Source organism: Polypterus senegalus, chromosome 10 (genome assembly GCF_016835505.1).
Source record: "Polypterus senegalus isolate Bchr_013 chromosome 10, ASM1683550v1, whole genome shotgun sequence".
NCBI classification, from domain to species: Eukaryota; Metazoa; Chordata; class Cladistia; order Polypteriformes; family Polypteridae; genus Polypterus; species Polypterus senegalus.
In genome coordinates, this window is record NC_053163.1 from 55845775 (window position 1) to 55860308 (window position 14534).

Consider the following 14534-nt stretch of genomic DNA (forward strand, 5'->3'; position numbering starts at 1 on the left):
GGGAAAATGACCTCTCAATTAATATATCAGAAAAGGAGTGGAAAGTAGCAATGCAGAGAATTCACTCAAGCTCCATATGCGCAAAGCATACAATTATACAACTCAAAATTATATATCGAGCACATCTGTCTCGACTAAAACTCTCCAAAATGTTTCCAGGGCAAGATCCAACCTGCGAACGTTGCAACCAAGCCCCAGCCTCACTAGGTCACATGTTCTGGGCCTGCTCCAAATTAACCTTATTCTGGACAAAAATTTTTAATTACCTCTCAGACAGTCTTGGACTCACAATCCCTCCTAACCCATTAACAGCTGTGTTTGGGGTTCTTCCAGAGGGTCTTAAAGTGGAGAAAGACAAACAAACTGTGATTGCATTCACTACACTGTTGGCACGCAGACTTATTCTGATAAACTGGAAGAACCCAAACTCTCCTCTTTAAGTCAGTGGGAAACTGATGTGTTATATTATTTAAAATTGGAAAAATCAAATACTCAGTTAGAGGATCTGTGCAGACTTTTTTCAAAACATGGCAGGATCTAATCAGTAATATTTTGAAATGATTTTATAAAGCACAGAGAATTTGTTGATTTAGGTATTTTTAAAAGCCTTAAATTTTACACCGTTTGGCTTGCTCTCTCTCTCAAGGGTGGGGATCGATCTGATCTTAGCATAATTCTTTTTTTTTTGTAAAACTTGATTGCTATGTATTGATTGTAATAAAATTAATAAATAAATAAATAAAAAAAAAAAAAAAAGAATCGTCAGCCAGGGAAGCTGCCACCAAGTGTCCCAGAGGAGGTACTGAGAAGCCCATGGTTGCTGTCCTGGAACATATGTAGAAGGGGCATCCCAGACGGGCATGGGACTCGGCCACCCACCACAGCACTAACAACATTCATCATCACACCTCCAATTTCCAGCTTCATAATCATTACTCTGTCTGACACTCTTTTCACCTCCAAAACACTCTTGACATACTGTTCCTTCAGAATAACCCAAACCCCATTTCTCCTCCCATCCACACCATGATAGAACAATTTGAATCCACCTCCAATCCACCTGGCCTTACTCTCTTTCCATTTAGTCTCTTGCATGCACAATATATCAACTTTCCTTCTCCCCATCATATCGGCCAACTCTCTTCCCTTACCAGTCATACTGCCAGCATTCAATGTTCCTACCCTCAGTTCCACACTCCTTACCTTCCTCCTCTCCCCTGTCTTCCGGACATGTCTCCCCCCTCTCCTTCTCCTTCTTTGGATAACAGTAGCCAATTCCCACCAGCACCCTGTTGGGTAACAGTACTGGTGGTGGTTGTTGTTAACCCAGGACTCGACCGAGCTGGTATGGAAATCTGTATTGTTGTCTGCATGTTGATTTGGCAAAATTTTACATTGGATGCCCTTCCTGAAGTAACCCTCCCCATTAATTCGGGCTTGGGAACGGTACAAAGAAACACACTGGTTTGTGCATTCCCTGTGGCTGGGCTTGTAGCATTTAACTACTGAAACCTGCAAATCCAGAAGTCCAAGAGGCTACTGCCATTGACATGATTCCACATCAATGTTAATTTGGCCCACACCTCAACTTAAAGTAGTGCAAAAACAGTAGAAAAATAACATAACCTACTGCCTCTCTGGGCCTTCCTCCAAGCCTTAAACCCCAGTAAAAGGGGTGACACTGCTCTTGCATTTGACCACCTATCTAGCGCATACACTCTCTGTCTCCTTGTTCTTTCTCTATCTCACCCACCCATGCATCCATCCATCATCCAACCCGCTATATACTAACATAGGGTCACAGGGGTCTGCTGGAGCTAGTCCCAGCCAACAAAGGGCACAAGGCAGGAACAAATCCCCAGGGAGGGTGCCAGCCCACTTCTGGGCACACACACACACTTTTTCCATAACTACTAGGCTTTCTTCTACATCTGCCATTCAAGCCTTTGCCCCACACAACTCCCAGCTCAAGCCTTGGAGTTGAAAGCAGATTTAAACAACATTCCAGAACCACTTACAACAAACACCAGATTTGTAATGCATGCTGGTTGAAACCATATTCTGCCCTCTCCCTCCAGCAGTCCTCCAAGACTGTCTTTTTTATAATAAGGGTCAGGCTACTTTGCTATTTGTTAGGGTGCCTACAGTCTGAACCTGGGTGAGGATTTGCTGTTACTTGTAGAAAACTCTTCTCTGTTTTTCCTGGATGGCACTCCTTCACTTTTTGAACATTTAATATAGCCACAAAGCATTCTCTTTGCACCGGTAGGATGAGATATGTCTTCCTCACCAGTGCACTCTTCTGCTTCGCTTTCATCTAAACAACTATATATTCCCATTTGACTCCTATTGTCTGTCTCATAACATTTATGTATATATATAAAAATTATGAGAAAGAGAATAGGAGTCAGATGGAGACAGGTGAAGAACTTTGTTTCTTCATGTAAAGAGAATTGTCTGTAACTTTACCAAGGAACTGCCATTGGCTTTCAACTCATCAAAGAGCCTCTATGTCCTATCTGTATTCAGGGAGTGAATTTAGAGATAGTGCACTCCTACAAGTACTGTGACATGCTGGACTGGTCCTGTAACACAGATGAACTGTATAAGAAAGAGCAGAGCCAGCTTTTTTTCCTTAGGAGACTGCGTTCTTTTAATGTGGGAAATGACATCCTTCACATTTTCTATAACTCTGTGATGGCCAGTGCAATTTTCTACACTGTGGGGTGCTGGGCCCGTAACATCACTTCAAGAAAAGCCCACCAAATTAACAAACTAATTAAAAGTACAGGGTCAGTTATGGGACGCAATCTGGACCACCTGGAGGTAATAGCAGAGGAGAGAATGAAGACAAAACTGATGGCCATTATAAACAATGCTGCATAATGTCTCTTTGACACTGAAGCATTAAGTATGTTCAGCCAACACATTATTTAGCACATGTCTGTAAAGAAAACGCTACTGGGTGTCCCAGAAGATATAATATGAGTGGCTCCTTATTGGCTGGGATGCCTTTTTAATGGATGGGCTGTCCAGCCAGGTTGGAAGAACAGAAGCGAATTGTCCTCTCCGGACAGATAAGCCACTGATACACAGTATGACAGCATTCAGTAGTCAGGGCTCATTTTGGTGCACCCACAAAGCAACCTGGTAGCTGTAGTCATGGTAAGCAGCCCTACTGGGGTACTTAGGGACCACCAGGTGGACCTGCAGAGAGAGGTCGTCTCCTCTTTAAGCCGATAACACCAGACCGGGAAGTGCTTCACATGTGTGATATTAGGGCACCAGAATTACTCCCAGGTCCGACATAAAAAGAGCTACTCCACATCTCCCAGAGATTTGGAGTCAGGAGAAGGTGGACAAGGCTTGTTGAGAAGTGTAGAAGGTGGAGGGAAACACACAGGGAAGATAAATTGTGGTCTGTAGTACAGAGTATTGTGAAGAGACACCTTATGAGAGGTAATACCTTACTAATAAGCTGTTATTTGTATCAGGGAGTTGGTGTTGTACAGTTGTGTCCGGGGTTTGGGGTGCTGCTACACTTCCTGCGGGTCACATGCAGCTACTTTGTACCATTGGAAATAAGTTTTTTAAAACGCCTCACTGTGACTTTGACACTGTTTTTCTCTTTATCCATGTCGGAGGTTTTGTTTCTTTTTAGTAATTTTAGGAAGTGTTTGATGGAGGATAGTTGTTGTTTGTTTGCTTGTTTATTTATTTATTTATTTATTTATAATAGGGAGACATGGTACACTGTTTTTACTCCAACAATACTAAATATTTGCATGACCGTTGTTAATATGAATGTCAGTAAGTGTGTGGGAGTGAGTGGGCAATGGAATAAACTGGCACCTTATCCATGGCTGGCTCCCACCTTGTACTTGATGTCTTGTATTTATGTATGTATAGATAAACAGATATGAATGACACTTTATGATAGATAGATAGATAGATAGATAGATAGATAGATAGATAGATAGATAGATAGATAGATAGATAGATAGATAGATAAAAATGTTACCATATAATACACAGGTAGGTAGGTAGATGATTGATGTTAACAATTAAGATCCAAGGGGGACTGTAAGCAACAATGGCAAAAGTCATGACTTTTGGTTTTCTCCATCAGCTGTAGCCCAGCGCTACTGAATTGATTTCTACAAACTTTGATTTTTCCATGAAGAGCCTATCCAACTTGCCTGTGCTTTCAATGGCTCTTGGTGGTTGTCCTCATTTGTTTCTTGACTGCTTCCCCACAGACCAGAACACCTGGCTTTGTTTTCTGTGAAATATGCTTATTCGGATATTGTGTTTTCTTTCATTTTAGGTTGTTGAATGTCAGTGTGATAACTACTTACTGTGTTCGATCTGCTTTGTTTCCACTAGGTATGCCGTTGGTGTCGGTTACAAGTCCGCCCCAAAAAATGAATGGAGTGGAAAGAACTCATCGTCATGGGTGTTCTCACGCTGCAATAACAACTTCATTGTGAGACACAACAGCAAGGAGATGCTAGTGGATGCAAGTTTGCAACTGAAAAGGCTGGGCGTCCTGTTGGACTACGATAACAATACTCTTTCCTTTTATGATGCTATGAACTCACAGCATCTCCACACCTTTGATATTTCCTTCATTCTCCCGGTGGTTCCCACATTCATGATTTGGAATAAGTCAGTGATGATCCTGACAGGACTTCCTGTCCCTGACTTTGTAGACTGCACCGAGCAGCAGGAATGCATCTGTAGGTCTCAGGAATCCCCTTACGTTTCAGGAATGAAAGCTTGTCAATGAACGGCGGCACAACTGAAATATTTCTGACTTCACATTTTAAATGATGTTGCTTCATCTGGGGAGTTTGACTCTTTTCAGTTGTTTTTACTTTTTTCCCAGAGAGCATATTGAACTGATTTTTTTCTTCAAAGGCAAGAATATTTTATTGTGTACAGTTACAGTAAATAGTGCAAATGTTGACTAACATAGTGTGACTACTACTCTTCTAAAAAAGAAAATGAAAAACAGAAAACTGTAAAAGAAACTGGTAATTTATGAATATAATTTGGATTGGTTATTGATGGGTTTATTTGTATTCAAAATGCACTTTTGAAGTTTTTTTTTTCCTTATAAACAATAGGAGAAATGTATTTTTTTTTATTATCCTTTCCTCAGACACAGATATGGTTTGTTTTCGCAAGATTGATAAAATTAGTTTAGCTAGATGAATGGTGGGGGGTGCAGGGTTCAGAACAACCAAAAAAATGAAACTCTTTAAGTCAGGCCAACCCAGAATGTTGTACTTTTTAAATTCATTTATATTTTAAAAGACTACATGGCTTAGGTAGAATTTGATGTACTCAAGCCATACTGCTAACATGGGTTTGTTTGCAGGGGAATATCCTTTTTTCTCTTGCTCTTAGTTTTGGTTTATTGCTTATTTATACAGGTTTTGTAAAGAATTATAACATTTTAATGTTTGTTTAAATTCTTCCAACATCTTAAAGATTTTTAAAGGTTTAAAGTGGAAATAAAAATTCCAATGGGTTGTGATTGACACCATTCTAGTTACTGCATAAAGCCCCTCGTATATCTGCAAATTTCAAATATTATTGTAGTATGAGCCACAAAGTGAGGTGAACCATAAAAATCACTGATTAAAAACTTCCACCATGGATTTTTTTATTTCTATTTAAAAGAGTTGCTATATGTAACAACTAAAATAGATAATTACTCCATGCATTTCCCGTACCTTCATGGTACAAGCTGAGGCTACATTATAAACTGTGGGTGGAAATTGAGACCGCCTCGGAAAAATCACTTGTGCTTCTTGGAGAACATGCCAACTGATGTTAAAGCCTGTGGTCAAAGTCCTGGATGGCTTTCATACCACTCTTTTCTCTAAAGACATACTCCATCCAAGAATGATATTTTTGCTTTGCACCCTCCCGACCATAACGTATCATCTATGGGGGAGGAGAGAAAGCTTTAGATTCAATCTCCGGTTTTTGATAAATCTCGCCATTTTAGGGTCCCCTGATACCAAAAACATTGATATTTCATTGATGGGTGCGAGTCTGTCTGTGTGTCACAGTTTCCTGAGGACGGTCTAGAGATAAAACTGCTGAATGGGGAAAAACACCAAACTCGAAACTTAGGCTTGTTATGAGATGATGATATGCTGATTAGTTTTTAAAACAAATCGTACAAGAGAAAGAGGCACTCTTGAGGAATCCTCAAATACCATAATTCTACAATTAATTACGAATTCTTTTTGTCTATTGCTATCATAATGACCTATTTTATGATCAGAAAGATCAACATCAGAGCAGTAAATAATTACTGAAATGTTACAGAATAATTCAGGTAACTTGGTTCCTAGGGCACAAAGCCTAATGAGACTCGCATCCAAAATTGTTTAATATTTTACTTACCCTATGTAGTCCGTAGTAAATGACTGAGAAAAAAAATAGTCTTATTCTTTCATGTGGAGTGGAGAGAAAAAAAATGTGTGATATAACGGAAGGCAGTAGTGACCAAAGCTATACAACAGCAAACAATGTGAAAAACGTCCTTGGAAACGAAAAAAAATAATCTCACATTACTTGTGTCACATAATCCACATGTCAGTTATCCAGTCGCATGCTCAAAACGTGTAAAATGCATGCTTTTCTGATAAAATATTGTTAAAAGTATACTGCCGGAATTATCAGCGCACATTATAAACAGGAAACCTAAATCCTAATGGGAATGGCTTTTTGATTTGAAGATAGAACTTGCGATCAACAAGTTTTTTCCTTTTTCCGTGGACATTTTTCACATCGTTTGCCGTCATACAGCACTGGAGACTACTGACTTGTATCATAAACTGTTTTTATCTCCATTCTGAATCAAAAGATGAGAATTAAAATATTTTACTCACCCATCACTAAAATTGCATATTTTTTGGTGGTATATGCCTTTAATTAGTGTGCCCTTTAGGAGAGAGTTAAGGAAATTCTTATAGACACACAACGCATGTGCTGCCATTTCTATCATACAGCACCTCTTTAACAATTTAATCTTTTTTGTTTTTATATGTAACAAATTCCAGGAAAATACTTATCTCCCTCTAAATTTCTCTATAAAATTTAATTCTTTAATCTTAAAGTCTGCAGCTTTTCCAGTCACACCAAGAAGCACAAAGTGTTCCAGGGTTTCTTCCATTGCAATGTAAAATATATTGGCGTCTGTACCCAGACAGAACTTAGTGCGGTGGTCATATTTCTTCATTCCTCCTTTCATACTTTTGTTTGATTTATGTTTGCTACATTTCTGAACGGTGTCCATTTCTTTTATCTTTCTCAATATTTGCCCATATCCTGGGCAGATATTATAAACTGGTGTTTCCTATTTTTGTATACATTTTCAATCCATTTACATGAAGATCAAGTGTTATGTAAAACAGAACAAATCCAGTTGACTAAATCAGGTAATTTTAAGCAGGAAACTGAGCTTTGACTACAGACTTGTCATCTAAACAGTGACAGAGACTGAAATCACCCAGTTGCCACATCACCACTATGGGCTTGTCAAAGTATCCACATACTTCACATAGCAGAGCAAGGACCCCCGAGCTGTGAAACTTCATGGTTAATTTCAACTGGTTTCACATGCTAGTGAGAAAACAACATTTGGCCCCTCAGTGTGGCTCAAAAGAAAAATTTGAAAGGAATTCAAACACATTATGAGCAATTCGAGAACAATAAAATGTACATCATTTACTTAAATGAACATGATTTATAAAATGCTGCTATGTAGTGTAAAGTAGTGTTTTGTTTAAATATGTAAACCATTAATAACTTTACAGTGAGAGGGTTCTTTTACCTTCTGATTTTTCCCACCTTTTTACTTGCTAATGGCAATGGAATCTTCCAAGTTAGTCAACTGTTTTAAACTTTTTATGCTTTTGAACTTTCAGTTTCTCTACAACAGATGCTGCTGCTGTGCATAGACTTCCTACCTGCGATTACTACTCCTTTCACATTCCAACTAGTCCTTCCTCCAGCATACTTCATTCAGGTGGTCTTCACCTCTGAGTTAGGTCCATTAGACATTTATCCAAATGTGTGGTCTCCCACAAAAATCTTCTTCTCCTTCACCAACTGAGGGATGCAAGGGATTACTACCTCAACTAGGAACCCCTCAACCAACAAACCTCTCTCCTTGCTTTTTTAGTTCTAAACTTGAATTTTACTGAGATGTTGCAGAATGTAGAATGTGGATTTTTAAAAGCATGAGACTTTCTCCGGGATATAGGAGTTTCTTAGTGACAAGCATATCGAAAGCTGAGGGATAACCCAAGTAACATTTTCGTTTTATGTATTCTGCCGTATCCGTGTTGTTCTTCTCATGACCTCATTGTCCACATAGAGTGCCACACAGATAATTACTTCACAAACCATTTACAACATTTGATGAGTTTCTATGGGTTACTTCAGCAGGAACTCACTCCTGTGATCTCTGCACTTTATAAGGGACCTCCATTTCTGTCATGTAACTGGGAAAACCTACTGCCAAAGGGAGAGAATGAAGCCATTCATTTACACGTTTTAGGAGACACACATTTTCTAACTAGGCTGATTCCTTTTTATTAAATAAGCGTTAAGAATGAATTATTCTGAATTCGATCTTTGAACTGGCACCCTCTTTTAGTGTCAGGTTGCCAGATCAAGCTGCCGCTCCAGTCCCCTGGACTGGATTTGAAGGCGAAGGGACAGAACATTTATCATCTTGGCTGGGGAAATAATTGTTTTCAATTATTCATCTCTCTGCTACATTCACCACTCCGGTTTGTCAAAATTATATTCAGAAGTACTCAGTTTTATTTATTTAAAAATATGAAAACTTTCTCTTATGAAAAGTTTCATAATAATCTCAATTTATAAAAAATGGCCATTAGAGGAAACAATATTGTGTCAAGCTGGTAAATGGGCCTTAGCTGGCATGGTTATACAAATGTTGTGCTAGTTCTGTTATTACAAGGCTATTGGTAGTGAAATGGCAGCAGAGCCATCCATTGTTGTCTGCATTTACATTACGGTGCTCTGCTTGTTTTCTTGTTTTTTTAGGCTGATTGCACATATGGAAGTTTGCAAACCAAGCTAAGCTGTTAGTATGGAAGACTCGGCCTCAGACTGAAGAAATTAAACTAAGCCCTGTCATCTTAAATAAAAAGGAAACACATTTAGCGACAAACATGTTTTAAGTTAAATAACTGAAATTATGATTTTTATTTGAAGGGCGGTACATTAAAAACTGTCTGCTAATGAATTCGCCAGTACTGGTGTCCACCAGGACCAAGCCAAGTATGTTTCTGTCTGTTATCTGAACCACCGTCTTCCTGTTACTGGTTTGCTGTTGTCAGAGCTTATCACAGTGGCATGGAACGTGTGACTAAAATCTGCTCTGGACCTGCCGCTAGTCGATCGCAGGCTGTGCTCACTCACCCACCCACCCACACACGCTCAGTGCCACTCCTGCTGGGCTGATTTACCTTGTTAAATGGAACACCTTTTCTGGCACCCTGCTGCTTCCCTTTCTTAACTTCCATTGTTTTATTTGCATTTCACATTTAATCAAGACAACGAATGTAATGCTGCCTGGCATTCACAGGAAAAAAAAAAATTGCTGCCATGTAACTTGAGAGTTGTGTTAATCTTGATTTCATTTAATTGCCTTTCTGTGTTAACCTTAACACACTGGATCTTCTCACAGTCCACGTCAAGGAGCCCATCACCCAGTTGCTGCAATTAACACGTGTTTCTTCATAGCTTTATTAGATTCAGTTGAATGTGTACTGGAGTGTGTAACTGCGTAACTGGAGCGTAGTTCCAATGCCTACAGACCGCCATATCCTATGATATTCTTATTTATTGTTAAAACCTTAAAGCAAATTGTTAAACTTTAAAACATTAACAAAGCACAAAGCAGGTTAATATAACAGTAGGCTACAATACAATGCATTTTATAACATATGTTAGCATTTTCAAACTTGTATAATGCAGAGCTGTGAGGAGTCAGAGCCAACCCTGACATTTCAAGCACAGACCATTGCCGCGCCCGTTCACAAATACATCCACAACACAATAAGCCACCACACATGTCTTTGAATGTGGGAGAAAAAAATGTAACACACCTGACACAGGTGAGATCACCCACGTGGCACAGACCCAGTGTCGATTTGCAGATCAGGTCCATGGGCAGCAGAGCCAGCCTTTGAGCCACATCCATGTCACCAAATGATCTGTAAACTTCAACACACTTCGATCACAGAGAAGGTCCTTATAGATCCATTGAATTATTTATTTATTTTTTGCCTAACTCTCTTGATTTTTTTAAAGGAAGTAATACTTACATGAGCAAAATTGTCCTTTTTGTTTTATTCTTCTAAACAGTTGACTTTACTCACTTTCAGAGTTGTTGTTTTGATAGGCTTGAAACAAATGGCCACTTGTTTGTAGACATGTGATTTTGTCTCTTCTTGGAATCATACACAATAAGAACGGGACGTAATTTCCACAAACCTTGTGAGCGGCACGTTTATAGCAGACATCTCTTTCCAGTTTAGGTGGCTCCCCATTTAAATTCTTAAAGCGCTGGACAATCCTGATTGGTTGGCTCCATCCATACGTCTGCAAATTAAAGTGAAACTCCAAACAGGAGGGCAGTCAGACACTTTCATGGACAACTTCCTTCAGTACAAGTAGACGAAACGCAAACTTTAAATTCTGAACAGATCTGCAGAGGTACCGTAAGTAAATAAAGTTGAGGAAAAGCAGAAAGTATTCATTAAAATCATTTGGTTTTATCCCAGTGCTGAATATTTTATTTGATGCTCTGTAGAAAATGAAATTGTGCATCTCGGGTATAGTGATGCAGCATTATTCCCAATTGTCTACTTTTAAGTTTGCAGTCAAAGAAGCGTGGCTTTATTCTTCTGGCTTTTTGAAAGTTAATTTTAGCCCATCATCATTTTATTTATTTTGTGTTTTTTTTTTTATGCTAAACTATAAATAACTGCAGCAGCCGCCTTGGTAATTCATCAAGCACCTAAATCTATAAATCCTCTTTGTAGAAGTGCTGCAGGGGTTATGTTCTTTATCTGTTTTTAATTTATATTTTTAATACGACAGTTTTGAGAGGAGGAGTTTTGCACTATAATGTACTAAATTTGTAAGGGATGTTTTAAGCTGCAGGTGTAATTCTAGTTGGTATTGACAATTGAAATGTCTGTATATATTTCTGCAGAATTAGGGCTTCCATAAATGCAGTAAACAACAGCTTTGTGTACCTCTACCTGTGTTTATAATAATATACGTGTGTCTGATTAATCTCTCTATCCAAATGTACATTAGTTAATGGATATATTATATAACAGAGTGATATTATTTATGTGATCATGGGAGTCATTAAACTAGGATCCCAAATTAACTTGTGGAGCGCTTTTTCTTCTCCAAATTCCAAGTGTCCTCATGGCCTTTTACTCACATTGATGCATACACAAACAATCAATTTCAACAAACTACTTCAGATTAATGAATCATTATAAATATTCCAAATGTCTGGTGTGTTTGTTAAAACCTGTCACACCTTCATATCTTGTTACGGACACAGGATGTGCTGAAATCCTCTCGGGATGCTGTGGTGACGGCTGCTCTCGGGATGAAGATTGGTGGCCTCATTGGATGGAGAAATATCCTGCTAGTTCAGCCAGCCAGGATGCCTGTTCTTTATTCTGTGAAGGGTTAAGGTTCAACTTTCAAACCCATCAGAATCCATTAGACAGGGTGGGCCATGGAAAAGTAGCCCGCCTCCGGCGACAGTGTGGCAAGATGAACGAGCAAGTGGGTTGTGTTTATTCACTTACCCACAAGTTACAACAGATGCTAAAAGTGGTCCCCATTCACGTCTGTGCACCTTTGGGCATGTCGGAGCATGTTGGCAGATACTGCTTGCAGCTCTTCAACAGTGATGCTGCGGGTAGTGTTCGTAAAATTTTCCTTGAGTTCATCCAGGGTATGTGGATTGTTGGTGTACACTTTCTGCTTTAAGTTTCCCCACAGATAAAAATTGCATGTGGACATGTCCAGGGAACGTGCTCACAGTTCGCTCCTCTGTAAACAGTTCATGAACCCAGGTCAGTGAGTCGCATGTGGTGTGGCATGTTGCCCCATCTTGTTGGAAAAAGCAGTACATTTTTTCTTCTGGTGGTAGTTGGTCATAAATTTGTTCAAAGATGTACAGGTAAACCACAGTATTCGCTGTTTATTAAAAAAAAATTGGGCCCACTATTCGTATAACACCAATTTTCTGGTCATGAAATGGCTACGGCCTCCTCCAAAGAGCCTGGCACCAGTATTTGAGTTGGGCTACTTTTAAAAATAGGTAGACACTTAATGCAGCTTCACTGCTAGCAATTAACATGGAATGGATAATTCCTGATAGCTTGATGCTTTCTTGTTGTTTCTTCAGTTCACTTAAATTCTCTCATCCGATGGCTTACATTGCCTTTACTAAACGGTTTCTCACAATATGTAATATATAGTATATTTGTATTTTATAATTGAAGAGCTAAAGGACATGATGGTTGTATAAAAGTCACCACCAGAAAATGTGGTGCTCCTGCCAGATGGCCGCACACGTAAGCAATTCTTTCAAAACAACAAGGCTGTAGAGTGAAGGGTACTGAGAAACATAAGATAGCATGGCTTAATCTAATTCAGGGTTGCTACTGTTGGCACCTCTCCTGGCAGGTCAGAAACAACCCTGGACAGGATGCCAGTCTATCACAAGGCCCATTTATGCAAATACAAACACGCAGAGCCAATTTGGAGTCACCGACTCACCTAATGGGTGTATCTTTAAGGAAACCCCCACAGGGAGAACATGCAGGCTTCACATGATCCCCAACTGGACCCACAGTGCTGGGTGTGTGAGGAAGCGGGGCTGAACACTCTGTCATCATGCCACCCTGTAATAAGTAACATACATACAGTAACAAAAATAATGAAACGGATGCGGACTTCAGAATGAAAAACCCTCTAAAAGCATATCTTGAACCCAAATGCTGACCCGACATTGTCAACTAGAATGAATTGTTTCTACGGTTTTACCAACATCTTTGTCACATTTCTGATAATGAATGCCACATTTACAATGTCACTTTCATTGACAACTCCAGCTCCCCTGTGACCCTGCTCAGGATGAAGAAGGCTTAGAAGTTGAATGGATGGATTGTTTCCTACATCACTTCTGTAAGTAGGACATTATTCTGATTGCTTTCATAAAACCCCAGTCATTTAAAATTGTTTGACCACACAGTCCATAAACCTTGTTCTTAACCAGATGATTTACCCAATAGCAGGCAAATGGGAGATGGATCTAAGACTGCTAGAGGATGTGTCTCTTTGGGACGGAGCTTCACTCAGCTAATAAGAGTCTGTACATCAAACCCACCGCGAGATGATGTTAACACACCTGATGGAGGGACTGCAGAAAATAAAAACACATTGAAAGATAGTTGAGGCTTAATTTAAGGTGGATTATGTTCCCTCTTGAGTGACCATTTAGAAGGACTCACAATAATACATACTGAAAATAAGGGTGTAGTAATGTCTGAAGTGTAACAAACACTGTGACATAGATGGAATGATTTTATAGAGATGTCCATCAGTGTGAACCACTGTCCTTCAGAAGTCTGTGAGGAATGTCCAGGATATGCATGAGGGAGTGGGGACTCGGGTTAAAAGCACTGTTGCAGTAACAGACAACATCTCAGTTAGAGTAGGTCTCCACCAGTGGTGGTCTTTAAGTCCTTACCTCTTTGATCTGATTGTAGATGTGTTAAATCATTGGACAGAAGATCATTCCCCCTGGTGAAGGCTTTTTGCTGATTACTTTGTGTTGTGTAGCACCAGAAAAGAGGAAATGAAAAGGAAGTTGGGGCAATGGAGAGCGTCTTTAGAAGATCGAGGGTTGAAGATAAAGAGAAAGAAGACAATATATTGAGGCTTAATAATGGTCAGAATTCATGAGTTAGCCAGCAGAGAGTGCCATTGAAAAGAGTGGATACATTGAAATATCTAGGATCAGTGGTAGCCTAAGATGGAAAATTAGATGCAGAGTTAACCCGTAGGGCGCAGGGTGGATGGAACAACTGGAAGAAAGTATTGTGAGTATTGTGTGATTGAAGAATTTAGGTGAAGAATAAAAGTAAGGTTTTAAGACAATCATTGATCAGCAATGAAATATGGAGCTAAGACATGAGCAGTAAAGCGAGCACAGGAGAAGAAGTTGATGTGGAAGAAATGAGAATGCCGAGATGGAAATGTGGAGTATAAAAAAAGGAAAGAATTGGAAATGAGACAATCAGAGGTACAATAAAGGTGGGAAATATATCTAAAAAAAGTACTGGAAAGTAGGCTGAAGTTTTACGATCATGTGATGAGGAGATACAATGAATATGTGGGCAAAAGAATGATGGGAATAGAAGCATAGGAGAAGA

General features: G+C 39.3%; 1 protein-coding gene across 6 annotated transcripts in view; it reads left to right on the top strand.

Annotated features, from left to right (window-relative positions):
* mid2 (midline 2) overlaps positions 1-5385 on the top strand; it is an 846826-nt gene extending 841441 nt beyond the window's left edge. For all 6 annotated transcript variants that reach the window (XM_039765790.1, XM_039765792.1, XM_039765791.1 and 3 more), the window contains one exon: positions 4387-5385. In XM_039765790.1, the coding sequence (XP_039621724.1) occupies positions 4387-4789 (403 nt within the window). In that variant the 3' untranslated portion in view covers positions 4790-5385. The remainder of the gene's footprint in view (positions 1-4386) is intronic.
* Positions 5386-14534: the final 9149 nt, after the last annotated feature.